The sequence below is a fragment of the Nestor notabilis genome, unplaced genomic scaffold (genome assembly GCF_000696875.1).
Source record: "Nestor notabilis isolate BGI_N333 unplaced genomic scaffold, ASM69687v1 scaffold8879, whole genome shotgun sequence".
Taxonomy (NCBI): domain Eukaryota; kingdom Metazoa; phylum Chordata; class Aves; order Psittaciformes; family Psittacidae; genus Nestor; species Nestor notabilis.
Window position 1 is genome coordinate 1 of NW_009943215.1, and position 16852 is coordinate 16852.

Sequence of the window (16852 nt, forward strand, 5' to 3'; positions counted from 1 at the left end):
GCTCTGCCTTCGAGGAGGGCTCCCCCCGGTTCAGAAACCTGCCCAGTAGCGTGTGGATATGGGCAGAAAGGCTGCTTGTTGAATATCTATCTCTAACCTTTTGTTAAAGTGCCCAGACCAGGCTGACGGGGCTCTGAGCAACGTGGTCTAGTGGATGGGGGGCCCAAAAAAGGTTGGAACTACACGAGCTTTAAGGTGCTTTGCAACCCAAGCTATTCTGTGATTCTACGATGCAGCAACAACGTTGCCATAACAGTTTTATAGGGTATGGAGTTTGGAACAATTATTATAAAATCATTGCAGCACGGTATTTTTGTTGAAATAAATGATCTTTAAAGAGTGGTGCCTTTTATTTTACTTACCTGTTTTCCCCCAGGCACCAGAATAAGGCATGGCAATACAGTGATTTGCTTGGGAGCAAAAGGTCTCAAGAAGGGAGAAGTTAATCTCCTTTTATAAATGTATTATCATGTTAACTTGTTTACCTACATTGAAAGGAAGATCTCGCGTCATTATGTAATGAAAAATAAAAAGTTGCTTATATCTTTATAACAGTTGGGAATGCAGACTTATGGCTAATACAGTAATGAGACTTCTGGAGAAGCTTAGCAAATACACAGGATATACACAGTCAAGAACCATTTCTGCAGGTAGGCGTAGGAATCTAGAACTTGGCCCCCTCATTAATGGGATTTTATCTTCTGCGTTAGTGGAAACACAGCCTAAAAAATTGTCTTGCTCATCCCTGCATGGTCACTAAGGCTGCCCTTGTGGCAGTCTCCTTCCAGAACTGACTTTTAATTGCTCTTACCATTTAAAGGTTATATGAGAAAACATCTAGAAGACAAAGACTTGAAGGCACCTGCCTGTTGCAGCAGTAGCATTGTGTTTGCTTTGAACAGCTGGAGCACTGGCAAAGTGGACACAGTTGGAGTGGAAACTTGGATGTGCATAGTGTTACCCTCGCAGTGGCTGCTGTGGTGAATGCAATGGGAGCATTCTTAGGAAGTGACACTGTTTGGCTGAGCACTTGTGAGGTTCCTCTTGCTTGTTGCTAATTGAGCCTAATTTGTCTCAGACATTATCACCACTGCTCACAAGGGCAGCCTTAGTGACTGCGCAGGGGTAAGAGGATTTTTCAGGCTATGCTTCTGCTAACATAAAAGATAAGATCCTATTAATGAGGGGGCCAAGTTCTAGATTCCTACTCCTAGATGCAGAAATGGTTCTTGACTGTGTATATCCTTCAGTCATTTGTCATTAGGACAGTTTTCCAAGGTTGTTTTGGCATGGAGAAAGCCTGGAGAATTCTGTGCTTGGAGAAAAAAGAAATAAAAGGTGATAAGTTCCCTTGTGGGGCATAAGGGCTGAGTCTATTATGAGAGCCTCAAGCAAGTTACTAGCTCATCAAGTACAATAAACAAAATCAGAACTAGAAAACACAAGAGAAGGGAAGCAGCCGGCATTTATGCAACATGCTGCTTTTTAACTTCTGAACGGGTGCTTGGTGTGTATATGGTATGTTTGGGGCACTATGTGGTTTGCATCTACCAGCAGACCGGGGACATGAGTCAGCAAACATTTATTTCATGGTGAGGTGTTGCTGTGTTGCCACCTCACACAGGTGTAATGTGAAGCATGGTAAAACAGGCTCTGGTAATGTGACACTCGGGTTAGTATTGTGGTCAGAGCAGAGGGATAGGATCTCTCCTGTGTCTTAAAATCTGATCTGGTAAAAAAGACACTAGGATCTTTGCTAATACCACTTCATCATCAGAGGAAGGGAAACATAGGTTTGCAAGAAATAAAGTTTGCATCAAATAAACTTTGAGAGTATGTTCTTTGTGCTTTAAATTTAATAAGAATTTTCTTGGCAGTTAATGAACGTTTAGTGAAGAAGCTTAATTTGACATTTGGAGAAGTTCAATAAATAATTTTTCTTTCTTGATTAAAACATAAGCTGTCACTTATAGAGCCAAGAATTGTCACTTTTTAATGCATTGGGAGATCTTGTTGCATACCGATTCAGCCATTACTGCTTATTAAACATCTTAGATTTCATGTGCCTTAATTTCCCTGCCCTTGAATATTTTAAGCAGCCTGCTTCTTTAAAGACCATTTGTATTTCCATAAGCGTTTCTTACATGTTCAAGACAGAAAAAATAGATGTTTTGAAATGTATGTCTTTGTATTTCTCTGACTCTCCCTCTCTCTGCAGTCAGATATGATAGTTGGTCCTACTGCTCATCCCAAATGCTTATGGAAGCTACCTCTTCAGGCTTCACAAACCATAGACGTTGTTAAGAGGTAGTTTGTAGAGAGCATTGATAGCTCAAGGATAGTCACCAAGACATGGCTAAATTGGAGCCATTTCCCCCCCTTTTTTTTCCTCCCGTCTGTGCACACAAGTTATCTTATTGTAACATTAATGGGGTTTTTACATGTGCAATGAAGGAATAATGAATTTCAAAGGCAAATGGTTGTTGCTTTGTGGCATGTCAGTGGAAGTTGTTTCTGTTCGTGATTATTGTCAGCGCGAGTCTCAGGGTAATGAAAGTTGGCTTGGACCCTGTTCAAATTTATGGATGTCCATCTATATTACTGTTTCTTGAGTATATGTGATCCTGTGGTTTTTTTGTTTTGTTCTAAATTGAAAACCTTGTCAAGTGTCAGCAAATAGAGGTGTCTTTAAAGAGAACATCACTGGACCAGAGATTTTCAGTGCCATAAATACGATGAAGAAAGCGGTGCTTAGTGACTAAGGTCTTTTGTCAGCAAAGTAGCAATAACTCTACAAAGTAGTTGGTTAAATCTAGATCATTCAGAAGAGCTTTTGGTTCCAAAGCTTGGAAGTGTCTGCCCTTTGTCATGTCTTGCCTTATGTAAGCTGAGAAGCCTAATAAATATGATCTTATCCATTGGCAGATCTCAGGATTTCAACATGAAAGGTGGTTTCATAAGCGGCTCCAGTTACACTGGAAGATCTGTGTCTCATTGAGCTGCTTAAACTTATTTTTCTCAAGCAGACTTACTCCATTGTTCAGGGATTATTTAGCCCCCTTTGGGACCAATATATCATGTTAAAAAGCTGTTACACCTGCCTGAAGGGGAAAAAGCAAGCAACAAATGCTGTATGTACCTGGTATTTGTTTGCAGTGCTGATGCTGATCTCAAATGACTGATTAAAGTTTTGGTATGATGGAAAAAAGCCCCAGAATAAGTTATCCGTCTTCTGGCTACCTTAGTGGAAGAACAGAGGACATGGGTGCAGTCAGACTGCAGGTGGTGTGGGGTCTCTGGGACTCCTTCAGCAGCCTGGGCAGGGACCACACGGTCTCACTGGTGAGCCCTAGCATGCATAGCATGGTCATATCTGTGCTTCTACTGGCCATCATGTGGGCTACTGCCCATGAAAAGGACTGCTGGTGTCTTCAGCTGGCACTTGCTAATGTGTATGGTCACCCAGTGGCTTGGCCTCTTGCAGCTCAGGAATGGTTTCCCAAAACCAGATAGGAAAAACAAGGCAAGCACGATCTGAAGTGATGGGTCCAGAGACCGGGTCCTTCATCTGTGGTTGATCTCTGCTGATCTCATCAGCAATGATTATAATAGTCTGTGCAAGGCAGGTTGCTCCATTTTGAAAGTGGATTGAACTACTTTGCTATACATAATATGCTAATTATGAATGTCTACATAGGAGCTAGTTCAGAGGATCTAGTGGGCTGGAAAGTTGCTTCCTGATTTACTATGCATTAGTTTCCCTGTGTTAGTAAATAACAGCATATCTTAGAGCAATATTGTAGACATAAGTTAGTGAGCAGTATTAGGAAATTCTTTGTACGAAACAGAAAATACGGAAGTGTTAAGAAAGTGATGTTAAGAAAAAGTGAGAGGAAAAAGGTTGTTTTGACTGTAACTGGAATGTAGAGGTAAAACTTCCTAAAACAAAATTTATTCTTTTCATCTGTTTTTGCATTTTTATCTTGCATTGAATCCCAGAAAACTCAGTTTTAGTAAATTACTACTTTCTTAGACAATTTTCGAAAGACTGAGGTTAGAAATTGTTTTTATATTATGACCAAAAATACAGTTCTTGCACAAAATTACAGGCTGTTGCAGACTCTCTTAAATCAAGTGGCAGGACTTCCATTTGGAAAAAAGCCCCAATTGTATTTTCACTTCAATTTTTTTACAGTGGGAAGCAGAGAAATCTCAGGGGTTCTTTATATTCTATGTGGGTCACACATACATTCGTCAATTCTGTCTGAACTCAGCTTCCTGAAGTTAACTTTGCTATCCCATGCACAGTGCCTGTGATTGACTTGGATGGTGAAATATATTCACTTTCCCACAGAAAAAGGGATGGTCATTAAATGTTCATTATCGATGTGCAACTTCTAATTAAAATAAAAGCCATTTTGTTACTCAGATGCTTCCTACACTGTTGGCAGGTGTTAAAAATTAGAACATGTGAGCTGAGAGAATCTCATTGGGGTCAGGTAGTTGGGATTTCCATTTCATAGTTGGCATCTGCCGTTTCTCAATTTCGCATCAAGGTGAATTTGAATTCTCCACAGCCTTTCTTCCTAACTGGAAATGTTATAGCATGAATCATTCCTGCAGTTACTTGGTTAGGGCACTGAGAAGTTGTTATTAAATATTAACATCAGTTCCTGAGGTTTGGCTGCATAAAAATTCCTGATTCTTCTTTCTTAAAGATTGTCTGCTTCTTTCATTTTATTTTATTTTTTCTCTTTTAGAATAAACTATTGTGTATAGCATGTGCTTGGCATGCAGTGAATGGGCACAACATCTCATGGGCATTCAACTATTGAGGGTGCCCCTCAGGACTCTGGAAATGTCTTAAAGTGGAACCTCTCTCCTAGTGTGGACCTTGCATACCCTGTCAGACAGAAATCCCTGGGATCCTCCCTAGATTTCTCTCTCTTGTCCCAGCTTTTCCTTTCAGAATGAGGAATTTGGGTGTGGGCTGGAGAATAGGACCAGTTGTTTGTACTGTTGCTGTTCAGTCCTAGCAATGTGCTCGAAGAGAGTTGAGGCGCCTTTGAGTCTGGACACAAGCACTTTTGTTTCCCTTGAGTCCTGCTCTATAAAGGTCACGTTTGCATTTTCACAGTTGGAGGATTCCTGTGGGTGGTGGCTGTTGCAGACTTTCTGAAGGGAAGCATCCGACTTGTTCCCTGTCCACAGGCCTGGTCCATGAACCTGCAAAACAGGAACACATAGTACAGGGCCAATTGCACTAGCAGTACCATACCTGTGCCTATTTTGTTTTCATATGGGTGGTTTTGCCAGGACACTGGGTTAACTTATACAGTGATTCTAAGAAACCTGCATTTCCTTTACTTGGCAATGGGAAATCAGTTTACTAAGAAACAGTGTATTTAGCCTTAAAACTAGAGTGACTTTAATTCTGTCATAGACGTACCGAAAGTGGTGATTAAAGAAACAAAATTGTCTTTAAAGATTATGTATGCCAAGGGACTCAAATAGCTGCATAGCACAGGACAGGTTTGTGTTTTAATATTTTGATATACGATATGGCACTACAATAATCCATTAAGCATGGTGGCGTGGAGTCTTGACACTGAAGTTCACTTGTTATCTTTTGCTGGACACACTGAAAGAAAAGATTGAGGTCTTCTGAGAGAAGAACCATGGCTAGATCATATAGAGTGAGAAAGGTAAAATTTATTTCTGATTAATGCTGTCAATTATTACTGTATCTGTTACAAAGCAGAAATCAGCCCTTGGTCATAGCCAGCCTTTTGCATTCATTGGAATAGTCAGTGGTGCTAGTAGAGTGTAAACTGAATAGGATTTGGCTAGGGCATTCAAGCACAAGCTACTCTTTCACAGCCACCCCCTTCTGTTTCTGCCTTTTCCTTGTAAGCAGTAAATCTTTCCAGGCATTTTATTCTACTCTCCCAAATGTTGTCAGAATGTGCCAAGTACAAAGCTCCAGTTTCTCTTTGTAGTGCAAGGATTTAGCAGTGAAAGTTTCTGTATGTTTATGGAAACACAGATGCAGCTTTAAAAATACTTGGTTTTGCTTAACATAATGATATAGAAACATCTGAAAAAATGTTTATTTTTCTGTACACTATTACAGCTTTTATTCATGCTTTCTGCTGGGAAAATAATATTGATCATAAAAATGAAATGTTGGTTGGAAATCCTTAGGTTTCTGTAATAGAATATTTCATTCAGGATGATATGTGAGAGTTACGGGCTTAATTGTGCTGCTACTGAAGCCAGTGGCTAAATGCCCAATTCCCTTCAATTGAAGCAGGACTGAGTCTTCTCTTTTGGAGAAGGGTATCTTGAACAGTAAGTAGTCCTTAATCTCTGATTTAAGCACTTCTATTTGGTAAAGTTTAGTTCTGTTTCAAGCCTGGAGCCATTTGGTTGAAATGGCATTTGATGTACTTTCTAGAAGTCTCTTTTCTGAGCCTGTTTGTGTATTCTTCATTAAAAAATAATATATTTATTGCAGCCACGTCTCTAGATTGTTTGCCTGTCATGTTTGAAAGCAAAAAACGTATATGTGACAAGATGCTGTTTCTATGAAATGGGTTCGGTGTGGAACGCATTCCCTTAGTGCTTTCAGGTGTTTTTGAGACAGATACGTAAAAGGCCTCTAATTCTTGGAAAATAATGTTTTGAGCATTTGAGGTATGATTTTTTTTCTTAGAGACAACATGAATTATCAGCTCATAAAGACAGTGTGTGAGTTAGCTTGGATGCAGAGCTCTGAGAAGGTGTTAAAGGCATGCTAATTAACTTGGGTACAATGACATAAAAAGTGAACCTTGAATCTTCCTGGAGGTTCACCCATCTGAAATGTAATAAATTGTTCACAGGCTCTTTTAAAAAATGTGATAAAAAAAATGTTATAGAAATTCAGACTTTTATCATCTACTTATTTTTCCTCTTCAAGGTTTTTACTGCAACCAAGAGGAAACACTTTTATTTTTCAGCAGAGTTTAGACTTCTCACAAGAGCTCCAGAAGTCAGACAGTTATAAGCAGAAGATTAAGTATCACAGGATTTGCAGTAAAATCATGAGGGGTGGGAATAATGTATATACCCAACAGTGGTTTGCAAAACCTGAAAACTTTTTCTTCAGAAAATGTTTATGTTTGGGTCTTGATTTAGCTACTGATTGTCAAATAGTTGCTCTTATTAATTTCCATTAATAGTCTTATGGTATGTTCCAGGGCAGAATTTAGCTCGGCGAGTTCAGATTGAACTGGTCATAACAAAAAAAATTAAGAAGATGGTAAATAATTGCGAAGTAAATTATTTAATAAATTACAATGTGGGCTAAGTCCTGAACCCTTTGCTGGAGCCTTATGTGGGTAAATTGCTGTTTAAATGAAGGCTCTTTTCCCTTCCTTCTTTCTGACCTCTCTGTTATGCCTGAGGCCCAACACAGATGTGTGTGGTACTAGGGATAGGCTATCACCCATTTTTCAGAGGATGTCTTCTTCCCTGGGTTCCACAGTGTGTCTTATGAAGACTAAAACTGTGTGTAGAGGTGAACAGACCTGCTTCAAATAGCGAGCTTGTGTGAGACCTATCACACAGTTCCCTAGAGACCTGGTGGAAAAAGTAATGTGAAGTTATGCTTTCGCTTTCAAAGAATCCCTGGAAGAGGCCATTGTAAAGTCATGGAAGTAACACATCTCTATGCAAAAGTGTCAGAAATAGGGCTGATGGACTTACCAATGGAAAGCTTTTGCACAGCTCTGGTTCTAGCAGAGACCTGAGAGGTGTAGCAGAGAGAGGAAAACAAAAAGTTAGTGCTCCACTGTCTATTCTTCTTGTAACCAAAGGAGGTATCAAAATTGTGCTCTGTGACAGATAATAATCTCCTATACAGTTTTTTTTTTTTAGATCCTCTCCTCTTTTCCATAGAAACAAACACTTTGATATGGCGTCATCTCCAGGTGATGTAAAATCTGAGATTCTTTTGAGGTCACGTTAAGCCCTGGTTAGTACCTAAGGCAGCTATTTATACATCAAGTAACTATCAATCCAAAAATAGCCCCTCTTTTGTCTGCCCAAAGACCCGATGCCTTGTTAATACCTGGTGTTTTAAATATTGTAAAGTTGACCTACTAGCTTGTGTTTTCAGAGAAACCTCTAAGACTTTTTCAAAGCTGCAGTTTCTGTACAGTGCCTCTGCTGTGGTGTGCTGGGAAGCATGATGAGAATTGACGTTTTTGACATCTCATTTCCCTCTTTGCTGTTGAAGATGTAATACTGTTTACCTGCTTCTTCTATATTTGTCCCACAAGAACATTTATACCTCTTTTATAAAAATGTGCTGAAGGCTACTCTATTCAGCAAAACTTAGTGTATTGCACCTTTGGATTAAAAATAGAAGTAATTTCAGAAATACAGAGGGTGAGAGTCTCATTTTTCTTACAAGCATTATGGGAAGCCTGAGGTTCCACCTTATGTTAGAATTTTAGCTTGTTTATCAGTTCTCTTCTGATAAGTGAAAGTGAACTGAATAGCTTCTCTGAGTCATCAGTAAATAAAAGCTCATGGGATTGACAGGGTTTCTTTCAACTGATGGACCTCAAAGTCATGCACCTCTCTAGGCAGCGTTGTTCTTCTATATCCTCCTGCTCCTGAGGAACTGTAATTATGATAAGCATGATGAATGTGTCAGACTGCAGTGTCTGGCAGTTTTCTGGAAATTTAGTTCTTTGTTTAGACCTGGGAAAAATCTACCTTTTTTCTGCATAAGTGGAGCAAAATGTAATGCAGAAGATGAAGTTATTTTGGGCATAGAACTTTGTCCATACATCTCTACCCTTCGCCCATCCTCACTGTAGATGAAAATGATCCTTCAGTGCTGCCTGGTTTCATAGATCTTAGCTATTCTAAGGTGAGATCAATGGACAGATGCAGTCTGTAACCTAGATAATTTGGATATGGTAGTTACTGCTGCTCCTTTTGGCACTATACTGTTTCATACATCTGTTCCTTTAATATCTCCAAATGTCTCACTTTCGTCTTTGTCCTCACGTTGATTAAGACTGAAGTCCTGATCTTGCCGTATGAAATCAATACATGAAATAGATACGTCGTTGCTGCTGTTGGCCAGTGTCTTATAAGCATCTTGGATGTGCTTTCAGAGTGATGTAAAGGAAGAAGTAGCAATGTGTTCATGGAACACATCAGGAAAGTACATCTCGTGGATAAAAGTGAGGGAGATGAAAGAGATTGTCATTGAACTGAATAAACATGATAATCTGCACAGCAAATTTTTGTAATTAGTGACTGAGGGCACTTCATAGGACAAGGGCAGAAAGAAGTACAGGTATGTGATATTGACAGCAATCTCAAAAGGTTTTATTTCATGGAGTGTGGGTCAGTGAAACACTTTGGAAAGATGCAGAAGACTGAGCAATAGGACTGGCTGGTGGGAAGAAGCAGCATAAACATATCGGAAATTAAGATTAAAACTATTTAATGAAAAAAGGGGAGCAGGAGGGATGACATGTGGAAGACAACATTGTCAGCTAAGAAAAATGACTATCATCCTGCACTTTATTTCTGTTTATCCAGCTGTACCATGTTCTGGGCCAGAACTGTATTTGTATTTTCATCGGTGTTTGGAAGGTGCCTTGCATGCTTTTGTATGCTACAGAAAGCAGCAGATACCATACAGTAGCCTGTTACTACCTACATAATAACAATCTCGGTTTGAAGTAACACATTTGGCTTTTTATCTGCAAAGATTCTTACACCAAAATCTAGGATTTCTGTATATGTGAAAAGTCAATGTATTAAACTTTTTTTCTTTAAGTTGACTAAATCTTCATCAGTGAAGGAATATTTTTTTTTTTTTTTTTTTTTTTGTTTATGAATTAGTTGTCCAGGCCTTGCTCTAACGACAAGTTATTTATCTTACAGTTGGTTTTTGCAAACAGGAGATGGTCCAGAAGAAGAATGCCATTTTGGTGGATGGGGTCATCCTAAATGGTCCAATAATGGACTCAAAAGCAGGAGAGAAGTTTGTGGAAGAGGCCTGTAAGATTATAATGGAAGAAGTTATCCAGAAAGCTGACGACGCAACAGAAAAGGTAAAGCCACACAGCGTTGTTGAGAATTTGTAACAGAGATAATGAGCAGTAAATCAGTTTTTGTCTAAGCTGCTATTTTATTACACTTTAGCCTCACAATTACTTCTAGTCTGTCCCTGGCTCTGAAATAGCTTTACAAATTAGGAAAGGTCATATTATAGAACCTTCCAATAACATAATTAACACACATTTTTGCCACAAAATGATTTTTTTATTTTTTTTCCCCTCTTAGAGTACAATGGTCACTTTCTTTGAGATGACAAATGGGTGTAGTGTTCGCGGTGTTTTTCTTGTTTGGGGTGGGGCGAGTTACTTGTTTGCTCTTCAGCAGCAATGACGTTGGAGAAGGAGGAACAGTGGATGTGGTACCACTGTGAAAGGGCAACATTGAGGTTGCTGTGGCTTTTGCAGAACCTCTGCTTAAGAGGCTGTATGGGAAGAGGAGCTGCAAATGAATCATGCTTGCCTTTAGGCATGCACTGGTTGCTCCCACCCCTTGGCAGAACAGCATCTGAAAATTTTGTGATTACAAATACTGAGCTAAGGACAGAATTTGAGCTGCAGGCCTGTTGCTTTACTGCTTTCCAGCATTCCCCACTCTAATGTTTATGGGCAAGCAATGCCCAAGACTACTGAATGTGGTGCTTACCTTGTACCTTTATAACCTCTTCCTCTTGGCTAACCTGTTTACTGCTGTTGTCTCCCCCCATCTCCATCACTAGGTTTGTGAATGGCAAGCTCCCGAAACACTGAAGCAGATTCTTGACCTGGAAATGAGGGACACTGGAGAATCTCATCAGAAACTCTTGCAACTCTGCCGGGATGTTATACAGTACAGCGTCAAAACCAGTAGGAATGTGATTTCTAGTGAAGTTATTCTGTGTGCTAACTTAAGGAAGACAGGATAATGTTTATGAAGCTCTGTCACTTTTCAGGAAACCGGGGGTGGAAATGTTGGTTTTCTGCTTGCCTATACAAGTATGCAAATATTTGGCTGTGTTTCCATTGTTTGACTGAATGCTGGTCACCATAGGTTTGACTAAAATGTGTAATCATGGCAAACTAATAAAAAACTAATTCCTGTAATGCCATCAACATTAATGGTAGATTCTGTCATTTTGAAGTCTTGTGAAAGTCACCTAGACAGGTACAACAGTCTAGCAAAATAGGCAGGCAAAGGACTTTCATGTGTGATTTCCTGCTGTCTGAGCGGTGAGGAGCAGAGCTGCTGTCATTGCCCTCATACCTTCTTAGTGATGATTACCCTACATTAACTATTGTTTTTGAGCAATAGCCTTACAGGATGTTAATTTGCTGATAGGCTGTAATTCCTGTTCCAGGTGCTGAGAAGAAAGCCTGCAGTGTTTCAGAGACAGAACACCACATCTCTGCAGGATTAGTTCTCTGTGGCTAACCTTTCTGCAGCATGTCTAATATAATTCAGTCTTAGCAAAAAGGGATGAACAACATCTGTTCAGGAAATAGTGTTGTGGTTCAGTAACTCAGAATTTCAGATGTGGCACAGCTTAGGCAGTGTTTTGAAAAGTGAGAGGGACATTTGATATGGTTATTTGTGCATTTCCAGGGCATGTTTCCTGCTACAGTCACCGTCACTACAAAGTAAAACTGTAAAATAATTTTGAGTGAACTCATGCCTTTGAAAACCATAGAATAGTAGCAGTACTGATCTACAGGGGCAGTGCACTAATAATATGCAGATATAATTACTGAGTTACCGGAAGGTGTTCTGTTTATCTTACTTTTGCAAATTGCCTTTAACTTTCCATTTGTTACACTGAATCACCTTAGAAAAGATATTCTATATAAATATACTGTGCAAGTGGTCTTTAATCCAAGAATAAACATTTATTGAAGCCTCAAGATATAACATAAATGGAGCCAAACAGGTTACCTGGTTTTGCATGTAAAAGTACTATGCTATGGATTAAAATTTAGGTGGTGATACCACTGCTGAACTGACTTGGTTTCATGGTCAGCAATAGTATAGAATTTTCTCATAGTTAGTTATATCTCAGTGTTTCAAGGCAAGTAAACAAGTGTTCTTAACTTGTCATTTTAAGTCTGCAGCAAGATTTTCCAAGCTGTTATGCTACCTCTCTCTCAATACTGAATCTTTAATGAGAGCACAGGCACCGCTGCCTGGGATCAGCAGGTTCCTGTATTCTACTGCTTAGCGAAATTTGGCTGAACATCCATTGCAGCCTCTAAAGACTGCTGTTAAAAGCCACTGTGTATAGTCAATTATCAATCCCTCTTCTCTTTTTGATTACTAAAACTTGTGAACAACCCACATTCATTCTGTGCACTACCTACATCTCTCAAACCTTTTTTTGGACGTTAAAGTGCTTATTAAATTTACTTTCAGAGGGTTATCTAACCTAAAAAAAGGACAGTAAGTCTAGAAAACACTGAGAGAATGATTGAGTGAATTGTGGTTTGCAGTGATCAGTGTTCAACTGAGAAAGGTCTGTGATATATTCTCTTTTCACATATATTCTGTCACTGCTTGCTTTTCATTTGTGTATTCAGGTCATCCGAGATTTTTCAATCAACTGTATGCTGGAATAGATTATTACTCATTAGTGGCTCGTTTCATTACAGAAGCGCTGAACCCGAGTGTGTAAGTATAGTTCTTTGTCCTCTTGGTGATGAATTGGCAGGCATGCTTTTTGAAATAACAGCTTTCCCTCTCCCTCCCTCCCCCCTGCCCCGTTTCCCTCCTCCTCTTTCCCCCATTTCTGATTTCTGTTTTCAGTATTATAATGGAGGTAAGAATTGTGCAGGAATGTGGGAGAGAAAACAGTCTGGATTGGATGAATAGCTCACGAGGTTGGCTAATCTGATGAGGCCTTATTTTTCTAGTTTGTAAAGTGGGGTTTAAGAGATGAGATCTTTGTTTTTCAATGCTTTTAAACCTAGACTTTCATCTTACTTGGTGCATAAAAATGAATTAATAAGACTTCCCAAGTTGTTCTTTTCCTTTGAAGCATTCTGCACAGTTGAATGCAAGTGGTTACCTGCCTACTGCTACTTGCAAATGTAAAGCCTAAACAAAAAGTAATTGTTGCTTTGCAGTAGATCATTATAGCTGAAATCTAAGCATGTGACCTACGTTAAAAGAAAATCCTGATGTATTACTTGGAGAGCTGAAGTGTCAATGTGATGCTGTCAGGAACTAAGCAATTGCTCTACAGGGTCAGAGCCACAGTGTTTTTAGTTTAGAGTTCTACTGCTGATGGTGGTCAGCTTCTGATAGATATAAGAAAGGTGCAAGAAACCTTAATCTAGTTTTACCAGTATTCTGTGGCATGAGTTATGTAGTCTTAATATGAATCATGATGTCTCTTTTTTTTTTTTTTTTTTTCATTCAGATACACATATGAAGTATCCCCTGTGTTTCTGTTAGTGGAAGAAGCAGTCATCAAGAAAATGATTGAGTTCATAGGCTGGGAAGAAGGTGATGGTATATTTAATCCAGGTAGGAATAGTTCAGATTTCAAGCTGAGTCATTATAAACCAGCTAATACCAGTAATTCCATGAACGTTGAATTTGCATAGAATATTTGAAAATGCATGTAAAAATCTAGTGATGTACACGTACAGCTATGTAATTCAGGCTTATTTTACATGTTTCTAGTAACAATTACATGAACCTGATCAGTGAATGAATGAAAACGGTTCTACATTAAATATAATTATGTGGAAATTGTAAATGATGCCCTTCCTGACCTTATTAACAACAATACCAGCCTCATCGGACTGAGTTTTATTGGTTGAGAGAGAGGGAGATGATTGACGTGCCAGACACCAACAAGTGGTGCCTGAGCGCACTGGTCTGTGTATCCTGCCTATCAACTGTGGGCACCAGCGTTTATTGTAGTGGGAGTGTCATGAGCTTAACTCCACTGAGTTTTGATGGTTTTATTAAATGTTACGATAAGGCCAACCAAATATTCCTTAAGTTTCTTGATAAGCCACAATTTTCAAATGCCCTCTAAAGCAGCATTCCAGCCCACTGTATTGAAATAATGAAGCATGATGATATTATTCCACAGATTATTTGGGTAAGAAATTATTAGGCTCAATAGGAAGCTTTTATATCTAATTTAGGGGTGAGAAGAGAAGTAAGTAAATGAATTTAACCTGCCCAAAAGCAAAACAAGGTCAGTAATTCTAGCTTACATGTGAGTAGTAGAAAAATAAACTAAAAACCCCTTCATATTTAAGTAATGATTCCCCCCCCAACCCCCCGTCAGATTTGATGTGTATTTTCCATAGAATCCTTGCTTTTGTGGCAGAATTGCATAACTAAAACATACTGTGACAGTGTCAAAAGATAAATGAGTCACACTTTTTGGTGCTAGTTTTATGTAAAGGTTTTTCTTATTGTTTTGAGTTTGTTCTTTAAAGAGAATAAAACCTTTCCAGATCTTACCTTGCAGATCTTCCAGTTGCCACTCTCTGTGGGTTTTTTACTAATAGCCTTTCCCATCATAATACTGTGAAGCCTGGTTGCCCAAGGGCTCTCCTAGGCTCTGTATGGTGCAGCCACAGCTGACTTGGTATGGGCAGCTGAGCTGGCATGGCTTCAGTGTAAATGGGAAGCAACTGTTGCAGGCTATTCTCTGTCAGGGAGGATTATTTGGGCACAGTTATTATTCTTCAGGAAATATCCCCAAATAACATTCAAACATGCTGTGTTTTCAAATATGCTGCAGAGCCCAAAGTTCATTTTATATCTGTAGGGTTTTGGGGGAAAATTAAGCTGTGATGGATGCATCTATAGGCTAACAGTATGCGCAGTATGGTTGATTTCTTTTTTTTCCCCTAACAGGGGAAACATAGGACTGTGGCTAATATGATGTTTGTGTGCCTCTTTCTGCAGGTGGCTCTGTTTCTAATATGTATGCTATGAACTTAGCAAGATACAAGTTTTGTCCTGAGATAAAGGAAAAAGGGCTTTCAGGTTTGCCAAGACTAGTCCTGTTCACTTCGGAAGAGGTAAAAACAAAACAGAAAAAAGCTTTCTAAACTTTTTTCCTCAAATGGCTGCAAAATTGGTATAATTTGTGTATCTGATGGGGCACTGGTACAATAAATACACTGATGCCAGGTAGGACAGAGCCTTGGGTGACAAGTTCTAGTGTGAGGCATCCCTGCCCATGGCAGGGGGTTGGGATTAGGTGAAAGGTCCTTTCCAACCCAAACCATTCTGTGATTCTGTGCCACATGCATGTGGAATATTGGAGCTAAGTGGAGAAGTCTGATGGTAGATTTATATCCCTGCAGAAGCTTCCTTGCTTTCCCAAAACAAACACAAGTGTTCCTGCTCTTGGAAATTGCCGATAAAAGAATTGGTTGTAGGTGGGGTAAACTTGAAGCAGAATGCTTGTGGTGTGATGTGGAGGAATGCAGCATTTGAGTTCTTAAAGCATCAAGTCTAGGAAGAATGATAGGTAGGTTCTGGATGTCAAATGGTTTTTTTATTTGCACTAACTTGAGCACATGTGGACCTGTGAGATGGCTTTCTGTGGTGCCCTGTGACTGAATACAGATTGGTTGCGATACAGAGCCAAATCCACCATAAAGCATTTCAGAAAAAAATGCTGGAGACAGTTCTTTAAATAATTAAAATTATATGGCTAGTTTAAAGCTTTTGAATAATATCTGCCCAGACTGCCTGTGGGAAATTGAGTCGTATTCATACTTGTATTAAGAAGCTAATTTTTGAGGCTTTTTTCCTCACTTGTCCCTCCAATTTTAAGAGTTTATAATTTGATTAGTACAGTGGTTATTCATTCCGACTCCACTATATAAAGGTCCCAGTGGAAGTGAGAACCTTGTTGTACTAGGAAGTATGTAGTTACTAGAATAATTTTAGCTGTTAAGTTTATGTTCTGAACAGTTTGCAGTGTAAATAGACAAGAGGCTTATTTTGAAGAGGCCTGAGGGATGGATGCATTGCATAAGTTGTCCAAGACAGCGCATATATTTTGGAACTGAATCCAAATGTCCTACATAAAAGGATTTTTTTTTTTTCCAGGCAAAATATGTTTAAGTTTATTTCTTTCTGAAAAGTGTGTTTATGAATTTATATGCCAGTTCATACTAATCCATCACATTAGATCTTAAAAATAGCTATGGAGGAAAAAATGAGGTTGAAAGATGTTCTGTTAATGCTTTTGAAGTGAAGTATGTAGAATTTTTACCATGAAATAACGTTGCAAGTTTTAACTAAAATGTATACTTTCATAAAACAAACAAGCATTTAATTTCATGACAAAAGAAATTTTATTTGACCCTCAGTAAATTTATTTCGATTTACTGGTCCTTGCTTCACCAGAAAGACCAAAACCACAAAACATAGAACTGATCAGGAAAAATAAACTGGTAAATTAGTTGTAAGGCAATGCTTTTTGTCTCTAATACTTTGTTAGATTCACAAAACTATGTACATGATAATTACTTGCTGTAAACCTGCCACTTCAGTGGTTAGAACTGTGGCTGTTGTCTAGGATCTCCAGTGTTTATTCATGGTTATTAGGAGATGTGCATATTCGTATCTACTTATTTTAGATCCCCCTGTACTCATTTCAAGTTATGTTACCTTTTGGAAGTTTGTTTAGTTCAGATATGTCATATTGAGAATATATGTAATGAACAGCCCATGCTGAAGATAAGTACACAAGTGCTTGTGTCACACAGTC

At 38.9% G+C, this 16852-nt stretch overlaps 1 protein-coding gene across 1 annotated transcript in view; it reads left to right on the forward strand.

Annotated features, from left to right (window-relative positions):
• Positions 1–9974: 9974 nt before the first annotated feature.
• GADL1 (glutamate decarboxylase-like 1) overlaps positions 9975–16852 on the forward strand; it is a gene marked incomplete at its 3' end in the record, with an annotated part of 35007 nt that continues 28129 nt past the window's right edge. The window contains exons 1-5 of the mRNA XM_010021815.1: positions 9975–10124; positions 10847–10973; positions 12675–12765; positions 13517–13623; positions 15031–15146. Coding sequence (XP_010020117.1) covers positions 9975–10124; positions 10847–10973; positions 12675–12765; positions 13517–13623; positions 15031–15146 — 591 coding nt within the window. The remainder of the gene's footprint in view (positions 10125–10846; positions 10974–12674; positions 12766–13516; positions 13624–15030; positions 15147–16852) is intronic.